The 18345-nt window shown below is 41.2% G+C and overlaps 1 protein-coding gene across 5 annotated transcripts in view; it reads left to right on the top strand.

The window, feature by feature from the left end:
* ABCA4 (ATP binding cassette subfamily A member 4) overlaps positions 1-18345 on the top strand; it is a 120960-nt gene that overhangs the window by 37002 nt on the left and 65613 nt on the right. For all 5 annotated transcript variants that reach the window (XM_089515697.1, XM_089515699.1, XM_089515700.1 and 2 more), the window contains 3 exons: positions 3630-3827; positions 10211-10416; positions 14151-14327. In XM_089515697.1, coding sequence (XP_089371823.1) covers positions 3630-3827; positions 10211-10416; positions 14151-14327 — 581 coding nt within the window. The remainder of the gene's footprint in view (positions 1-3629; positions 3828-10210; positions 10417-14150; positions 14328-18345) is intronic.

Genomic DNA, 18345 nt, shown 5'->3' with positions numbered 1-18345 from the left:
GACCTTTATGAGCAAGTTGAGCATCATTGATTAAAAATGTTCTGATGAAGAAACATGTGACAACACAAGCTTAGCCTCTGAGTTGCTCTTTTTATAAATGTGAGGTAACTAGGCAGGAGGAACTACAGTTTATTTCCTCCTCACTGGCATAGTAGTTTTCTGCCTTAATCAGAACAGACCATCACCACTGCCACCACTCCATTGCAAGACTGAGCTATTTATATAGCAGTGGTGGGCAAAGTGCAGGTCTCCAAGGCAAGTCTCCTTACCTGTTCAACATCGAAATCTAGCTGTTTTTCAAAACTTCTGACCATTTCTAGGTTTTTTAATGTGAAGTCGAAAGTTTTCACAGTTGGCATCCATAACTTTTTGTGGATTTTTCAGGCTATGTGGACGTGTTGGTTGTTGGGTCAGCCAGAAAAATCAGCAGTAACAGAACACATTATAAACCATCCTGGGCATAAAATGATATTTGAAAACACTGAAATTCTGGACCATGCCAATAACTATCAGGTCAGAATGCATAAAGAAGCCACTGAAATCCACAAACACCTAGACAATTTCAACAGGAAAGAAGAAATCCTTAAAATGAACAAAGTTTGGCTACCAATCCTGAAAAACACCAAAATTAAGACCCAGCAAAATGCAGAGAAAAACCACCCAGGATTAGGTTTTTTTCCCAACAGACAATGGATCACTAATTAGACACACTCCTCCTTGCCTATTCTCCTGCCCTGAAGCCTTGCCATTCAACAACAGAACAATACACAGATTAACATGTAAACCACTTCTCCCAACCCAGGGTCACACACACACACACACATATATATATATACCCCACTCACTTCCATGCCAGCATTCTCTGAAGATGCTAGGCACAGATGCTGGTGAAACATCAGGAATAAACTCCTCTAGAATACAACCACCTAGCCTGAAAACCCCCCAAAAAACTCAGGTTATGGTTTGTTTGTTACAGGCTGTGTGACTCTCAAAGGGTCTGTGGTAGAAAATTAGTCCCTAACTCAGTCAAATCTTTTGTATAGAGTCAGGAACTGCCATTCCAGCATTTGCTAATGTATAATCTCAGGGATTTTTCCTGGTATAATCCACTAAAACAAATCCCAGGTAGCAGGACACATTTACATTGTTATGAAATCCAGTGTCTGGGAACCACGAATGAATGCATGGGACAATAAAATGAGACAACAAAATTGGAGTAAAGGCCTCTTATGTGAGAATGAAGGGAAGGATTCTATCAAGAGGTAAAAGAAAGAACTGGTATTTGAGCAATTTATTTGTTGTTGTGTGCTTTCAGTTTATTAGTGATTTATGACAACCCTAAGGTGAACCTATCTCAGGATTTTCTTGGCAAGATTTGTTCAGAGGGGTTTTGCCTTTGCCTCCTGAGGCTGAAAGAGTGTGATTTGCTGTGATTTGCTCAAGGTCACCAGTGGGTTTCCATGGCCCAGATTTCCAGAGTCTAGTCCAAGGTTCAGGCCACTACACCATGCTGGCTCTTGAGCAGCTGATGCCAGTCAGGATTTGTGTGCCAAGTCCCTAGAGAAGGAGCAGGAAGAAGGCAAATCAGTAATACCACTTGGAAGATCTCTGAGTGATTTGCTGTTTGTAGTACAGCAGGGGGTTCTGACTCCTGCTTCCTTTAACAATAGTAGCAATTAAAAAGCTCCCTCCCTCCCTGCTAAGTTAGGTTACTGAAAAAGAATTTTTAGTGGGGGGAGGATAGAAAGTAGCTTTTTTAGTGTGATCACCATGAGTTGTGGTTCAACTCAAGGGCAGTTAACCGTGACAACAAAGTAGTTAATTGTTTGGAATTTCAGGATCAGTACAGTTGGCCCTTCTTATACACAAATTTTTTATACACGGATTCAAACATACACGGTTTGAAAATCTTTAAAAAAGTATACATTTCAAATATCAAACCTTGATTTTCCATTTTATAAGGGGCACCATTTTGCTATGTCATTATATTTAATGGGACTTGAGCATCCATGAATTTTGTTATCCACGGGGGATCCAGCGTATAACAAGGGTCCAATATACTTCTCTTTTTCCTGCATTATAGTAACCATGTTAACTAGATGCTATGATGAATGTCTGGAGGTGAAGTACTAACAGGGCAAAAACTAAATGTGTGGAGATTGTGCTTAATGCATTGCCTAAACAGGTTACTTTTTGAGCTGCAACTTCCCAAACATTTCAGCCTGCACATGACCAGTGTCCAAACTGACCATGGCATTCTAGCAGCTGTATGTGAAGTCTTTATCCTGCTACTGCCACCCAATATAAGCATCTCCACTTGTCCACACTGCTATGTCAGCACATGTGGGGACCTCTAGATGTCCTCACCACCACCCTTGAGCCACTGCTTTCACCACAGAACTGTGTGTCTAAAGTCAACCAGTACCACTATTGCAATGTTCCCATAGGCCCAGATGTATAATATAAACATAAGTTATTAAATCCTAATCAACCCTACTAACACTTTCCCTGAAAGCCAGTTTGGTATAGTGGCTTGAGTGTAGAATTAGGACTCTGGAAGTCAGGGCTGGATTCCCCCGCTCAGCCATAGAAACCTACTAGGTGATCTTGGGCAAGTGACATACTCTCAGCCCCAGAAAACCCAGTGATAGGTTTGCCTTAGGGTCACCATATATCAGAAATGACTTGAAAGCACACAACCACTATAACAACTATTTCCCTCTTTCTTCACAATCCTAGCTGAACCTAACACTCCGGAGGCTAAGTAATCCCTATCCCTAAGTAACCCCTTTCCTAACTTTCATTTATGTGTGTGTATGTATTTGCTTTCAGATCACCTGTTGACTTGTGGTGATCCCATGTATTTCATAGCATTTTCATGGGCAAGGAATACTCAGAGGTGATTTTGCCAGTTCCTTCTTCTGAAATATAGCCTAAAGCATCTGGTATTCATTGGCACTCTCCTACCCAAGTACTAGAGCTAACTCTGCTTAACTTCCAAGACAGGATCTGGTGCCTTAGGGTATTTAGGCCCCTTAGCTATCATATGCACCAGACTTTTTAACATCCTATTAAACATTCAGCCAATCACTCCCAACGTTTACTTCCATCCCCTCTCCATAAATCACATACCTTTTTTGATTTATGATACACCACACACATAACCATACTTTAACTTTATTTCTCTAATAAACGCAACAATATGTCCCCCCGAAAAATCCCTTACATCACACTGTAGTTTAAAAAGTAAATTTTCTAAGCCCTGGTTTAATGCTTCCCTTGTCAACTGATTTCTCTCAGCAAATGTGCCCCCTCACGATTTTAATAATTTCCCGCTAGTTTGGCTGTGAAATCTGAAATGTATGTGGTTATGGGCAAAATGGATTTGGGGAATGGCCTCTGAGAGGAATAATCAGCAGATGTGGGAGGGATCAAATAATTCCCTGGAAATCCTTGTGAATTCAGTTTATTGTAGTAAAATGAAGATTTGGGAGGACATATCTAACATATAACCTTGAGTTTCTCTCAGAGAGTCATCAAGGTTGTCATTTCCCTGGAGGACTGTCTAATACTGAGACCACATTTACACACATAATAAGTAAAATTAAACCTGATGTTTCCCCCCATAGGACACTTTGCAAAACCCTACAGTGAAAAGTTTCTTAAATGAGCAGCTGAGTTCAGAAGGTTTTACAGTAGAAGATGTGATTGATTTTCTCTCCAATGCGCCACTAGAGGAAAGAAATGAAGGCACGGTGAACTTTAATTGGAGGAATATTTTCAATGTCACCAACCAGGTTCTGCATATAGTTCACCAGTACCTGGAGGTAAGACTAACATTTTATGGTTCACTACAGAGAGGGATATATTTCTCATTTCTACTGTCCACATAATTATGATAGAGTTTGGTGGACCCAGCAGCAAGTGTGGGGCTTTACCTTAGCAAGAATGAACACAGACCACATTTTGTTGGAATGGTAAAGGACACTGCTGAATAGGTTTGTCCTACAACATGGGTCTATATCCAAAAATCAGTTAACCTGGTGGCAACTCATCTGCCTATCAACCTACTTGCTAGCTGATGGAAGCCCCATCATCCAGCTCACCTGCTGCATTGTTCTGGAATGACATCTGTGAGAATCCACTTGGGTGAAAATCACTGTGTAGTTCCCAGCCACTTGGGAGTGAGGCAGAACAATCTACCCCCACATAATCTGGTTGCCTGGTGGCGTAGTGGTTAAATGCCTGTACTGCAGCACTTCACTCACAAACCACAAGGTTGTGAGTTCAGTACCAGCCAGGGGCTCAGGGTTGACTCAGCCTGGAATCCTGCCGAGGTCATTAAAATTAGTACCCAGCTTGTTGGTGGCAATTGGTGTACATGGTGGAAACCACTTAGGTAATACTTAAGTGCAGTGATAAGCGATATAGAAATGTATTTGCTACTGCTATTGCCTGCACTCCTAGACTCCCTTAAGGTGACACTTCACACTGAGTATAATTGACTCTATCTACTCCGAAACTGGATCTGCCCTCCCATTTTCAAATTGTCACAAAGGATGATTGAAGCCAACTGACTATTGACATGGTGATGAAAGGAACTTAGATGGATCAGGAGTGAACCTGAGTGGAGCCTCCACTTGCTCCTGAGCCCCTCCCTCTACCAGCTAACCAGGCTGCCTGTGACTGGCTGGCCATCCCCATCTACTGTATATCAGATCTCACATCTGTGGCCTTCTGGAAAAGAAAAACATGCCTGGCACCTGGAACATGGTACCCATCCTGGCTTTGCCTGCATTTGCAACCCAAAGATTGGTGCTCCCAATGAGTTCAGAAATACATTTCTCAACAAGATACCTTTAAGATATGTTGCACTGCAACTCCCATTTGCCCCACCAGTAAATATTTTCCTGGGAAAGGAGTTTCCAAAGGTGTGCGCCACAGCATTTAAATTTTAGGGGGGAACAAATTAAGATGAAATAAATAAATAAAATTCTCCTACCATATCAATCTGGCTGCTTGGGAGGTTGAATCTGATTTCTTAAAACGCTTGGGACCACCTATCTGTGTACGTAGTTTGAGTCAGACACACCCTGGAAAAATTAGATGAAAGTTAATTCTAGGAATAATTGATGTTACGTGCCTTCAGGTCATTTCCAGTTTATGGAGACCCTAAGGCAACCCTATAATGGGTTTTTTGGGGGCTGTGACTCACCAAGCAGGGAATTGAACCCTGATCTCCAGAGTCATAGTCCAATGCTCAAACCACTACACCATGCTGGCTCTCAATAATTAGCTAGCCTAAAAGGGTCCTCTTCCCTGTAATTATGTAACTTTTCAACTCCTTAGTACTTTATGAAATGTAAAGGGTGGTTACAATAGTATTTTCAATGGAACGTTTCTAATTGTGCATTGATCTTGTTTGGAATATTGGGTGTGTCTCATTAATTGAGCAAAATGTAATGATACAAAGGTGGATTTTTGCTTTGGGGCCAGAGGAGAGTTGAAAAGAACAATGGGTGGAGGAATTCCCTGGGGTCTTTAAAGAAAGGCCGTGGCAGAGATTGATAATGCCCCATACCTTCTGATTGATGGCCACAGGTGGGGCAGACTCCACATGAATAATTTAAAAAGGGAATGCAGTGCAGCTATTTGCAAGTCTCTTGCAAATAGACACACAAAAAAATACAAACATGTACTAGCACCATATGTCGTAAACCTATGCACACTGATATGTGAATTGTTTTTTGTTATTGTGTTATTGAGGGAGAGTGGAACTTGAAATGTTTAACTAAACCTCAAACTTCAGGAAATTCGTGGAACACAGCGAGGCCATAATCATGTGGTTAAAATAACGCTTTAGACTCCAGCTGCTGCTGCTTGGAGTGTCACTAACATTATGCATTAACCACTCTGTTATGATCAGGAAAGTAACTTTTCTCTATAGAATAAAAACAGAATGGTGGAAGAAATATTCAGCCAGATTGTTTTGTTCTTTAAAAAATACTGGCGTAAATATTCATGTGACTAATTATTACATGTAGTTTGACTCTTAGATGCAATGATCAAATTGTACTTTCTGAGCATCTTCCTTATATGCATCATCATCATTGTCATCATCAACCCAGCAATAAGAGTAACAATAACAATCATCATTGTGTTCTTGCATCCATTTATATTTAATATTTTAAAGCACACGTAACGAATAGGTCATGTAACCTTGATATTTTCTTCTAAGGTTAAGACATCTTTTGCAATATTGTCAGTTTATTTTTGTGCAGAGGCACTTGTGTGTGTGTGTTTTCCCTTTGAGCAAAATGGCAAACATTTCTTAGTTTAGATGACAAAGCTAAACAAAGGAGACTTTACATTTCAGAGAAGACTGCCTGTTAAATAACACCTTGTCTGTGAGCACTTTGATGTACAGTAATTGTTGGTTGTTGGCTTGCAAGAGATCATCAAGGAGATAAGATCAAACAAGTTAACTCTGTGGCATTATATGAAGTGAGGTAATTAAAAACATTTCTTCCCAGTCAGTTTAGAAACCAAATACCATCCACTCACCAAGATGAAAACCTGATAACAGCTCCCTAATTTGGAAGCTAGGAAGCACCAGAAGGATACAAATACTGTATGTGATTATATGTTTCCATGATCCTGGCCATGTCATTAATGCAGTTCCCAACTGCTTTCTCTGCAGTCATACAATAAAGGGCTAGGTTAAATGTCATTATATCAGTAGCTACAGTTACAGTACAGTGTCTGTTGTAGAAAACTAATGTACTGTAGATTAGTGGTTAAGACTGGATATAGTTAAATTTCCTAGAGTAGATCTCATCTCTTTTAGGAACTCACAGCATAGACCAGGATAAGTCATTCCACTTATGTTTTAGACCTTGCTACACCTGTAATAATACTAGTCCAGAGCTACCTTGCACAGCTTGTCGGGGGGAATTCGCTTACACTTTGTAAACCGCTTAGTACACAGATAAGTGGTATAGAAATGTACTTGCTATTGCTAATTACTGTAGTTACTGTGTTTAGAAATTGTACTGAGTTCCAAAACACACTGCAGAAATAATTCATTTTGAGACCACTTTAACTGCCCTGACTCAGTGCTAAGGAATACTGGGAATTGTAGTTTATTGTGGCCCCACAACTCTCTGACACAGAAGGCTAAATGTCTCACAAAACTACAGGGCAGTTAAAGTGGTCTCAAACTGGATTATTTCTGCAGTGTGTTTTGGACGAGTGTAGAAGAACTTTGTCTCTTGTTTGCTCATTGCAATTCAGTTTTGATATCTATGCATTTCACATTCAGGAGACATTTCCCACTCCAAAGATACCTCAGTCACTTCTCATTTTGGGATATATATTCCATTTCTCAAGGAAGAGGTTATTTATGTTGGAGCCAACTAGAATTGTATACTCATTTCCTGTAGACATGAAACATTGGTGTGTGTGCTATTGTGCGCCTGCTGTTCGTGTCAAGACACACATTCCTTTCTAGTAATTGTGTTTGCTCTCCAAGTCTTAATTTGAAGACTCTGAATTCATATACATTTTAATCTTATTATTAGTTCCAACTAGAATAGACACATTTAAGCAAGATTTTACTTAAATATTGTTCAATATATAGTTGGGCTTAAATCCTATGTGTGTGTGTGTATAGCAGAAGCTAGCTGAAATTGAATCTAGCTGTCAGTTTTAGTAGTCCTTTGCTTTTGAGGATATTTTGGTGTAACCAGCAAACACAGTCCCTTTATACCTTTCCCAGGAGTGCTACAGGGAAGGACAAAATGAGGATATTGCCTCAAAATAACTCTTCTGCCACCAATTTTCTTTCAGTCCCCAATTTCTAGCATTGCAGTAACTAAAACGTTCAGTTGAAAATTTAGAAATACAAAGAAAGTTTAGGCATCCAGAGAAACCTGGCAAGCAAAGTTACCAAGGAAATGGAAGCACATACCAAGGTTCTAGGTGTAAACATTTTTCAGTGTCTCACTCTGCAGTGCAAGAAGTTTGGGGGTTGAAGGAAAATTTAATTGGGGAGTGGAATTCTTATTTGATAGAGCAATGCTCTTACGTTCCACACTCAACCCTGCAAGAGGAAAGTATCTAGATAAATTATATTGTATTTGGGATTCTTTAGTCTGGGGGTTAGTAAAAGAACATGTGATAAAAGTATTTTAAGGCCTGTTACAGACTGCCAAAATAAAGCTGCTTCAGGTCTCTTTGGAGGTATGCTATTTAAATGATGCATGCATCCTAAGAATTCGGAAGCTGCACCAAAGCTGCACTCCAATGCTTAGGAATGGAGTGTGGCTTTGGCGCGACCTCCGGACTCTTAGGACTCATGCATCATTTAAACAGCATACCTCCAAAGAGACCCGAAGCAGCTTTATTTTGGCAGTCTGTAACAGGCCTAAATGATGCATGGCATATAGAAAATAGATAGGGAGACATTTCTTCTTCCTCTCTTATAGTACTAGTGTTTGTTTTATTTGTATGCCACCCTGAAATCCTATGATAAAGAGAAGGCTATATATATTTTAATAAATTAAAGAAATAATAAATATGTAGAACCCATTATGAAGGGCCTTAATATCCTAAAGGCACGAGATCCTGTCTGATTTTGGAAGCTAAATATGGTTAACCCTGGTTAGTACTGTACTTGAATGTGAGAGTGCAGATGAATACCAGATGCTGTAGGCAATATTTCAGAGAAAGAAACTAGCAAAACCACCTCTGGGTATTCCTTGCCTTAGCAAATGCTATGAAATTTATGGGTCAGCAGGTGACATGAAGTCAGCAGGTGACATGAAGGCACTTAACACAGACACACACATGCACAGAGGGAGAGAGAACCCAGTATATTCATTAAAGATGAATGGTGAAAAATTCAGGAGAAATGAAAACCTACTTTTCATATGGCACAATTAAACTGTGAAACATGTTGCTACTAAGATGTAGTAATGGCATCAGCTTGAATGGCTTTGGAAGGAGACTAAGGAGTTTATCAAATGGGATGAATTTCTCTTAAATTCAAATGAAAAGAAAGTGGGGCCTGAACGCATTCATTTAAAGTTGCTAGTTTTGCGCAATTACGTGAATACGCATTGCATTCGAACTGGCTCCCCATTGCCTGAAAATAGCATGCCATTGCCTGAATTTGCGTGTGGCAGTCTATCACACAATAACGTGAAACCACATGATTGTGTTCGGACTGACTTCCCATTGCCCGAATTTGTGTGTAGTGGGTTATCATGCAATAACGTTAAACCCCATGATTGCATTCAGATTGTCATTGGATTATACTTCCAATTCCCCTTGTCTGATAAACTCCTAAACCAGAACATTGGACAGTGAGGCCATCAGTGGCTATTAGCCATAAATGCTAGAAGTCTGCAGCCTCTGTATAAAACTTTCTGGGTAACAGAAATGGAAGTGTGCTGTTGTTCATCTTCTTAGGCCCTCTGTAAACAGAATGCTGAACTAGAAGGCCTTTGGTCTGGTCTGGCAGAACTCTTCTTATATCCTTAAAACATTTCCCAACCAAGAAACCCTAGGCACCTCTCTTATTACACTTGTGCCTATACAATACTCCCTCACCATGAGCAAAAAGAACATCTACTGTACTATATTTCTTTCAAAACCAGTATCTCCTTTTGGTAATTCAAGACCCTCTTGCTCTTCCCAGTTATTTTCAAAGACAGGCGACAATATGTGAAGACATTCACGCAGAACACATTATTTGAACATGTTTGTATGGGGTAAATGGTAGCAGTTAATTCAGTTTCCCATTAGTTTCAATGTATATTGGTGATGTAGCTTTAAAACAGGAATGAGAAAGAGCCATGGAGACCATGGGCTGTAGCTTAAAGACCCATGGAGATTGTGAGCTAGTTTTGCCCAAACCTTGGTTCACTTTGCAAAATCTGCTTAACATGGCCGTGTGTCTATACTCTCGTTTGCCTCTGACTATGCCCAGTGATGGATAACAGACCCCCAAGATGTTTTGTCAGTACAGATCATGCTGGGAAAAGCTCCCCACAAAAAAACTTTTCTTATGTTTCCTTTAGAATAAGCAATAACAAGATAATGAAACAATTTTACTCATTCATGCATGAATCATACAAATGCGACTACCTGAGTAGATTGCCTTGCCATATAATTCTAATGTGTTTTACTCACAATTTACTACCTGCAGTGCTTAACGCTTGATAAATTTGAAGGCCAAGCTGACGAAACTGAGGTAGCTGATCGGGCCCTCTGTCTTCTGGAGGAAAACAAATTCTGGGCTGCTATAGTTTTTCCTGACCTGGACCCAACAGCCAGAGAACTGCCTCCTCATGTGAAATACAAGATTCGTATGGATATAGATGCAGTGGAAAAAACAAACAAAATCAAAGACAGGTGACTGTAGTCTTTCATCTCACGGGGTGTTCAAACATGATCCATGTTTTGACTGTGATCTGGTACTGGGCCCAGAGATTTGGATCCATCATATGAAATTGGTGCTTTGGTAACTATGGCAGAATACCCAAATGGTGCCCCAATTGTCAAAGGAATGTAGTGAGTTAAATAACTAGTGTTTCTTTCGTGTGAAACAATTACACAAATAACTCAGTTAATAAAGCCTCTGAAAAAGTTTTCAATTTACATAGTCTTTGCATGTTTCCTTAGTTCCTCCTCTGTCTTAGGCCCATTACAGACGGACCTAAGAGGCGCCGTCCTTGCACCGCGATTAAGCGTGAGGGGCGGCGCTTCCGGACGTGCCTTGCCCCTTGCGCGTAACCGATACTTCAAGATAGCGGCGGCCTATACAGATGGGCGCCGCCATCTTGACGTAGTGGACACTCTGCGTCCGCACGTCCCAACCCAGAAGAGACGTCGCGAGTGCGCGCTTTGGCACTTGTGACGTCTCTTCCGGGTTCCAGGAAGGAGTGCAATTTGCGCGCTCCTTTTTTGCTCCGTGAGGGAGTCGCGCGGTTTGGCTGCTGCGGCTCTCTCACGGAGCAAACAGCAGCGGCCCAAGACCGCCCCTTTTGGCGGTCTGTAACGGGCCTTAGTTACAAGGGCCTTATTTTTATTTTTTTAGCAGTTTTGGAATTAGGATTATGGTGAAGGAGGGTTGAAGAAACACAAATGTTTGGTGTTAGGTTGCAGGAGCATGTCTGTAGTAAACAAGCTTGATTCGGGAAAGGAGAGGATTCTACTATAACTGATCCAGCTGTAGCCATGTGTGTCTCCTTGCAACAGGAAAGATATACAACAGGTACCTTTGGAAACCCATACTGAACATGTGTGAAGAACAAAACAGAGACCAAGAGATAGTGGATAAGCCTCACTAGCTACCCCAACATGTTTTTGAAAAGCTTATAGCTATAAATTTGGCTACCAAAATGGATATTATTAGAAAAGTGGAGGCTGGTGAAAGGGGAAAAAAATCCCTGGATACAATTTTGGAAGAAGCCTTGAAGTACTCTCTACAAGATTCCAAAGGTTTTTGTTTACTCATGCAATGCTTACCTGACCTGCTTGTTTTATTTCACAAGTGCACATCTTTAGTTCTGAATAGAAAGTCTGTTGAAACATGTTTGAGCTACTCTTATTTTCTGTGCTGTAGGAAACTATCCCTATTTTTTCCATGTAATTTCTACCTCTAATAGAAATAAGTTTCTATTAAAGAAATAATGACCAGGAACAGAACTACTTTGTTAACTGAAGTATACTGTATAGTTCTGTGATTCCACTTTAACTGCCATGGCTCCATTCTGTGAAATCTTAGGATGCATCGATGGAGATATCAAAGTGTTCTAGTTGTGTAGTGTGAAAGAGACTTAACACTTTGCTGCCCTTTTATGCAGAATATGAAAGTAACAGTGATATCTGCATTATTTGGAAGTGTAATGAGAGTATTGCAATGGTCCTTTAGTCATTACTTTTCTCAAATACTGAGTTAACATTTGTATTCAGTGTCATTCTTGCTTTAGAGGGCTTTTCTCTCAAATATTAGGTTGTTTTCCTACTTTTTAAGAAAGCGAAAGTAATAGCAATAGCATTTACATTTCTATATCACTTCATAGTAAACTCAGCCATCTCTAAGCAGTCTACAGTCTGTAAGCCAATTGTCCCCGACAAGCTGAGTACTCATTTTACCAACCTATGAAAGGATGGAAGGCTGAGTCAACCTGGAGTCCTGGGATTGAATTTACAATGTTGTGGCTGCAGTACCTGAATTTAACCACTGTGCCACCAGGGCTTCTAGATAGTTTCCTCTCCAAAACAATGGCCCGGTACACACGGCGCTAAAGCGCCGTGCTGGCAGCATACTAGGATTAAGGGACCGCATGACAACCACACGGTCCCTAACCCTAGTATGACACAGTGCTGTAACAATGGTGGTGCCCTGTGTATATGGGCGCCACCATTGTTATGTGATGGACGCATAGCGTCCACATGCCGCGCCGCGCTTGTCACATCGCGAGTGCGCCACTTGGCCGTCACAAGGATGGCGCAAAAAGAACCAGCTTTTTACGGGTTCTTTTTCCTCCGCAGGGAAGCTGCGCAGTTTGGCAGCTGTGGCTTCCCTGCAGGGGAAAAAAGGCGCTGCCAGGCCTCCTTTTTTGGGAGGTCTGTACCGTGCCAATGACAGCTATTTTTATTCGCTTATATTTCATCATTTTTCCTGACCCAGTGACTCATGGCAGCCCACAAAAACTAAAACAGATACAGACAAAAACAAAGGGAAAGACTGATGTAGTCAAGCTATAGTAATATACTACAGCATTGTATTTTTAAAAAAGTGAAAATTTCTACCTTTTAAACACTGAATACTAAACATCTGAGGGTATAATTGCATGTTATGTTAAATTGTTTACCTTGCAGAATTTTCTTCCCCACATATAGCCAATGTGAGCAATTCGAGGAACATAAGCCTGTTGTGGGAGGTTAGGTGGGAACGCTAACTTTTTGTTATTGCACTCTTGGCCTGGATTTGGCCCTTTGTGCTTGTTATTTGCATGGCAAAAAAGCTTCCATGAATGAATGTGAGCTCCTCCTCCCCAACATACTTGTAAATTTTGGGTGCAGGGATTCTAATCCAGATTGGGGCTGCAGCAGGAGATAAATGCTTAAAACCTCCCTACTTTCTCAGACCTGATCTGGATTGGGTTCTGTTCTCTGATTACTAAGGATGTTCCAGATTTTTGCTGCCTCTGCCAAATGAGAGATGCTTCCCCATCACCACCTCTTCCATATGCAGAAGCCAGTTGGTTGTTATTTGAATTTTACTCAAAAGGGATTATTGCACTGGGATAGATGCGGGATTGAAAAGTCAATTTGAAAAACAGTGCTTATCCAACTGCTTTTCAAAAACCGTAGTCTTCCATTTTTGAAAAGCTGCTGGATAAGTGCGGCTGTTGTCCAGGCTGCAGACCGGTTGCACTTGCCCGGCCTCAGCTGTGTGCAATAACACCCAGTTTTCAATCCCACATCTATCCTAGTGAGATTTGTAGTTGCAATAATCTCCAGAAACTGGCAACGAGACTGTGGCTGCATCCGCAAAGCAGAATTGATGCAGTTTGACACTGCTCTAACTGCCATGGCTCCATGCTATGGAACTTCTGGGATTTGTAGTTTTGTGTGATATTTAGCTTTCAGAGCTAAATAGCCTGTCAGAGAGCTGTGGTGCCATAACTACAAATCCAGACTTCCATAGGATGGAGCCATGACAGTTAAAGCAGTGTCAAACTGCATTAATTCGGCTCTGTCTTACACTGACAGCAGCAGACAAGTGAGGTAGGCAGGCCAGGCCATGGGACACACACAGAGCTCTGTCCTCTAGCAGAGCCAAATAGCTAGGGGAGTTAGGAGAAATGTTTCCCCTTCACTGCCCCTACTGCCTCCCTTATTCTTTGTATCTGCTGCCTAGGGCAGTTGCCTCATTCTGCCTAGTGATAGGGCTACCCCAGATAGCTGCTTGTGAAAGAAAAATCTTGCATTTGGGGGAAATGGTGTAGTATACATGATGTTTACTGTGGCCCATGGTCTCTGGCAACTATAATTTTTTACATTCGTCTCTCTCTTATCCACATACATAGATACTCTTTAGCTTTCTGGGCTCAATATGTGCTTTGTCTTCACAGGTATTGGGATCCTGGTCCAAGAGCTGACCCAGTAGATGACTTACGCTACATCTGGGGAGGATTTGCATATCTGCAAGACATGATTGAGCATGGGATTATCAAAACCCAGACAGGGACAGAAGTGCCTCCAGGGATCTACCTGCAGCAAATGCCCTATCCATGCTTTGTAGATGACGTGTGAGTAAGAACAGCTCCAGGGATCTGTTCCAGATAATGATTGGGTGGCTAGCACTGGCAGAGTGGCACAGTGGGTTTTATGAGAGGCTTAGCTAATTTTGCCTTTGATCTTGCTGAATAGCCAGAGAAATCCTTAGATGAAGCTATTCTACTAACTCCCCCCCCCACTACCCCCGAGAGTCAAAGTTGTGCGGTCTTAGTTAAGCAGAGATAAAAACGGAAAATAAAGCACCATAGTATTTGAGTACTTAAGAAAGAAAACAGCAAGGAGACTTTAGGTCTGATCTGACTTCCACTGCAAAACAGGGACCTATTGATTCATTCACAACACATGAAAGTGGAAGAAACTGCAGAATTTATAGGAGGGATTCCCCCATGAGGAGAGAGTATTGCTTAAAATACAAGTGTATATATACACACATGCCTACATCGTCTGTTTTTTTTTTTGTGTTCTTATTGAAAAGATTAATGTTCTCTTCAGGAATAGTATTATGCTCTAAGATGGTAGTGCCTTTCCCTATGTCTGAGCAGCCTGACCGGATTTTTTGCACCATACATGATGGGGGAAACTGAACCTTAGGAAATCCCCCTATCAAGGAATCAGAGATCATACTGCTAATGATGTTGTGCCATTTTTGGCCAACAGGTTTTAAAGTCTGTGTGTATATGTCATCAAGTAGCCTTTTCACTTATTAGCCTTCCTCCAAACTAATGCCCTCCAGATGCGTTGGGCTACAACACACAATAGATGTGGTGGTAGTTGAATGTTCAAACCTCTGCTCAGCCCTGAAGCTCAGTTGAGTCTCAGCTTGCTAACAAGGTTGTTCTGAAGATAATGTGTATGAGAGAGAGGGAAAACTGTGTCTTGCATGCTGAAGTTCTTAGAGGAAAGATAAAGTAAATGTGTATTAAATAACAGTTCTGTAGGTGTAATAGGGGCCTGGAGAAGCTCACCTGTCTGTGGTACAAGATGTGTGTGTGAGGACAGAACCCTGCTAGCAAGCATGATTTTGGTGAATCACAAACCAACAATATCCTATCCTGAAGCCACTTACTTCAACTTTCTGTTAAGTACAGCTGTCTTGAAGTTATAGGTGGAGCAAATAGTTTCATGTTACAGAGGCAGTAGCCAGGGATCTAGCTCAATCCAGAGGTTTTGCATTCCATTGATTTGCCATCAATCATCACTAATCCTGAATAACTTCTTTACATACAGGGAAAGGATTTTAATACCTGTTTTAGCTGGTTTCACTCCATTTTGATAATGCCAACATTTTTCTGTAAAAAGAGAGCTAAATTAAGAGTATAAGGCTCAACATGCAATGAGGAGAGATCCTATTTATATCATCATTCATATCTCCAATATCAGGGTTGTTTTAGAGCTGTCTCTCTCTTCTTAATTATGCTTTGGAAGTACAACCAAAGCAGCAACACTTCTGTGTTTGTCTTGAAAGATGGTACCTCTGAAGAGAAGGAGCCCTCTCGTGGCCATTCTCAGTAGGATGATTTTTAAAAAGCAACAACACATTACATATTTATTTATTATGCTGTTTTCAGAACTTGATATATTAAGAAAACTGTTAAGCAGTGACTTATTACTACTCTGAGGATAAAACCCACCATAAAGTAAGGGCCATTTCATACATGACATATTTTATACATAGAGGGAATCTCCAGTTGGGAAAATACTTACTTTCCTTACAAATTAAATTTTGTGAAAACATTTTAAAGTCAGGAGTAATTAGGCTATCAAGAGCCAATGCTGTGTAATTGCTTTGAGTGTGCTGAATTACAATTTTGGAAGACCTGCTCAGCCATGGAAAATCAAAGTCTCTCACCCTTAGAGAAAAGCAATGGGAAACCTCCTCTAAATAGGTCAAGAAAATCCCTATGATAGATTTGACTTAGGGTTGACATAAGTGAGAAACAACAAAATTAAGCTTTCACTTGTGTTGCAAAATATGGAAAATAAAAATGTGGTGTGACTTAATGCCATGACAATGAGGTTTGACAGTGCCTTTACAGTGAAGCTGTGTGCAACATATAATCCTAGAGCAGATTCCACATGGACAGCACTTAGTGATATTTGTACTGTACCTGCTCTTGTTTCTATATCTGTATCTCGATTTTTAAATGTCCTTGTTTTGGGGTGCAGCCTAACGCCTTGTTTCATGCCACGCTGAGACATTTGGCTTCCTTGAAAAAGTAGAAGATGGTGCCCTCATTCCACACATAGAAACCAGCTGGACTGGCAGTTAACTCTTATTTGAACATGGGTCCACTACAACTGAGGGCAGCAGGTGGGCTTAGGGAGCAGAAAGCAGGTCACGGGGCATACAGCTCTGTTTGTAACAACTGCCATGACTTTACCCCCAAAGTAACTGCTGCCTGAGGTCCTCTTACTCTGCCTGATAGTAGAGATGGACTTGAGAAGAGTGTCATTTTGACTTGCTAAATATATTCCACCTTTGACAGAATATATTCCATCTTCTTCCTCCCCTCCCCAAAAAACTCATTTTACATATTTGATCTCATTTAGTATTTAAGGTGAGGAATCTTCCAGCTCTGGATTCCTTTTACCTGTTCGCTTTATCTCTGGCTAATGCTATCATTGCTATGTTCTATATTTGGATCCCAATGTGGTGCCTCCCCCCACCTTCACAACTCAACAGACAGCAATAATCCCATAAACACATGATGTGGCCGTGCGGGCTTATTTTTGTCCTTCTTTAATTGCTACCTCTCCATGTGCTGACTTAATTATCTCAGCATGGAGGCATAGTGAGGGAAAGAGAGCAGAATCAGCTTCAGGATTACATCTTTGGGAAAGGTGGGTAACTGATCACAGGACTCTAGTGATGAAAGCCACAAAGTGTTGGGCCGTTGGGCCCAAGATTGCTACCTGCGAATTACATGGAAAGATTATTCATTACTGTTTGTGAGTCTCTTTGAACAGGAACAAGACTTTTGGCTAAAATGGGGAAGGGAGGAATGCACCTGTGGAGGTATGCTCTCCTCCAATGCTTCCTTTTGCAATTTAAAATTTTTACATACTCTAAACCCTTAGTGTAAACCACTAGGTCAAAACTTACATAAGTCAGGTAGTCACACTTACCTTCTCCAGGCCTTCTTCAGCTAAGCACTGCACATTCCAGCCTTGGGTGGAGAAGAGGAACAGAGGATAGGAAGAAGCCAGCAGTTCCTCTGAACAGCTTCTGTTTTTTTGGCACAGCTCCCCAACACCATCCTCACTATCTGAACTGCAGCTGGCAATGCCAAAGAGACCCAGTTGCAGGTCCACTTCTGTATGTGGCAGAGGGCAGGTTCACTTGTGAGGGATAATCTTTTAAACACAAAGAGCCAAATACTTTTTCGACAAGGTTTTACGTGTTTAAAAAAGAAAAAAGAAGAACCCACATGACAAGCAAAATACATTAGTATTGTAAAAGTTATTCTATGTGTAGGAATAAAATAGCTGAGATTACTTAGAATGGAAGGAGAGAAAGCCTAAGGACCTTACCACACGGGGGCTTCTTGAGCGTCAATTCGCATTGGCCAATGCGATTTCACGTCATATCGCATTGGGCATCCACATTCGCGCTCTCTCAATACACTTTGCCGATCCGATTTCACGTCATATCGTATCATTCATCCACACCTGGGCGGCCTTCTGGATCGGCCAATGTGCATCGGCCAATGCGTATTGACGCAAAGCGAGGCCAGTGCGGATTGGAGAACCACACCAGCCGAATAATGTGTGTTCGCCGATGCGCATCGGCAGCTTTGCGCATGCTCTGTGGGCCTCTGAACGGGGCACGACATTTTTAACTTCCGGGGGTGAAGAATGAGGTCACTGTTTAGCGCAGAATATCGTGAGAATTGCTGCCTTTAGCCACTTACGAAAGGGGTATGCTCCATCTGTATGTGTCTCTGTGTGTATGCACACACATAAATACATACATACATACATACTTATATATATATATATACACATAGTGGTATAGCCAAAAGTGTGATG

This window comes from Sceloporus occidentalis, unplaced genomic scaffold (genome assembly GCF_023333645.1).
Source record: "Sceloporus occidentalis isolate IW3139 unplaced genomic scaffold, rSceOcc1.0.p SCAF_3, whole genome shotgun sequence".
In the NCBI taxonomy this organism is placed as follows: Eukaryota; Metazoa; Chordata; class Lepidosauria; order Squamata; family Phrynosomatidae; genus Sceloporus; species Sceloporus occidentalis.
This window is presented reverse-complemented; position numbering and strand designations above follow the sequence as displayed.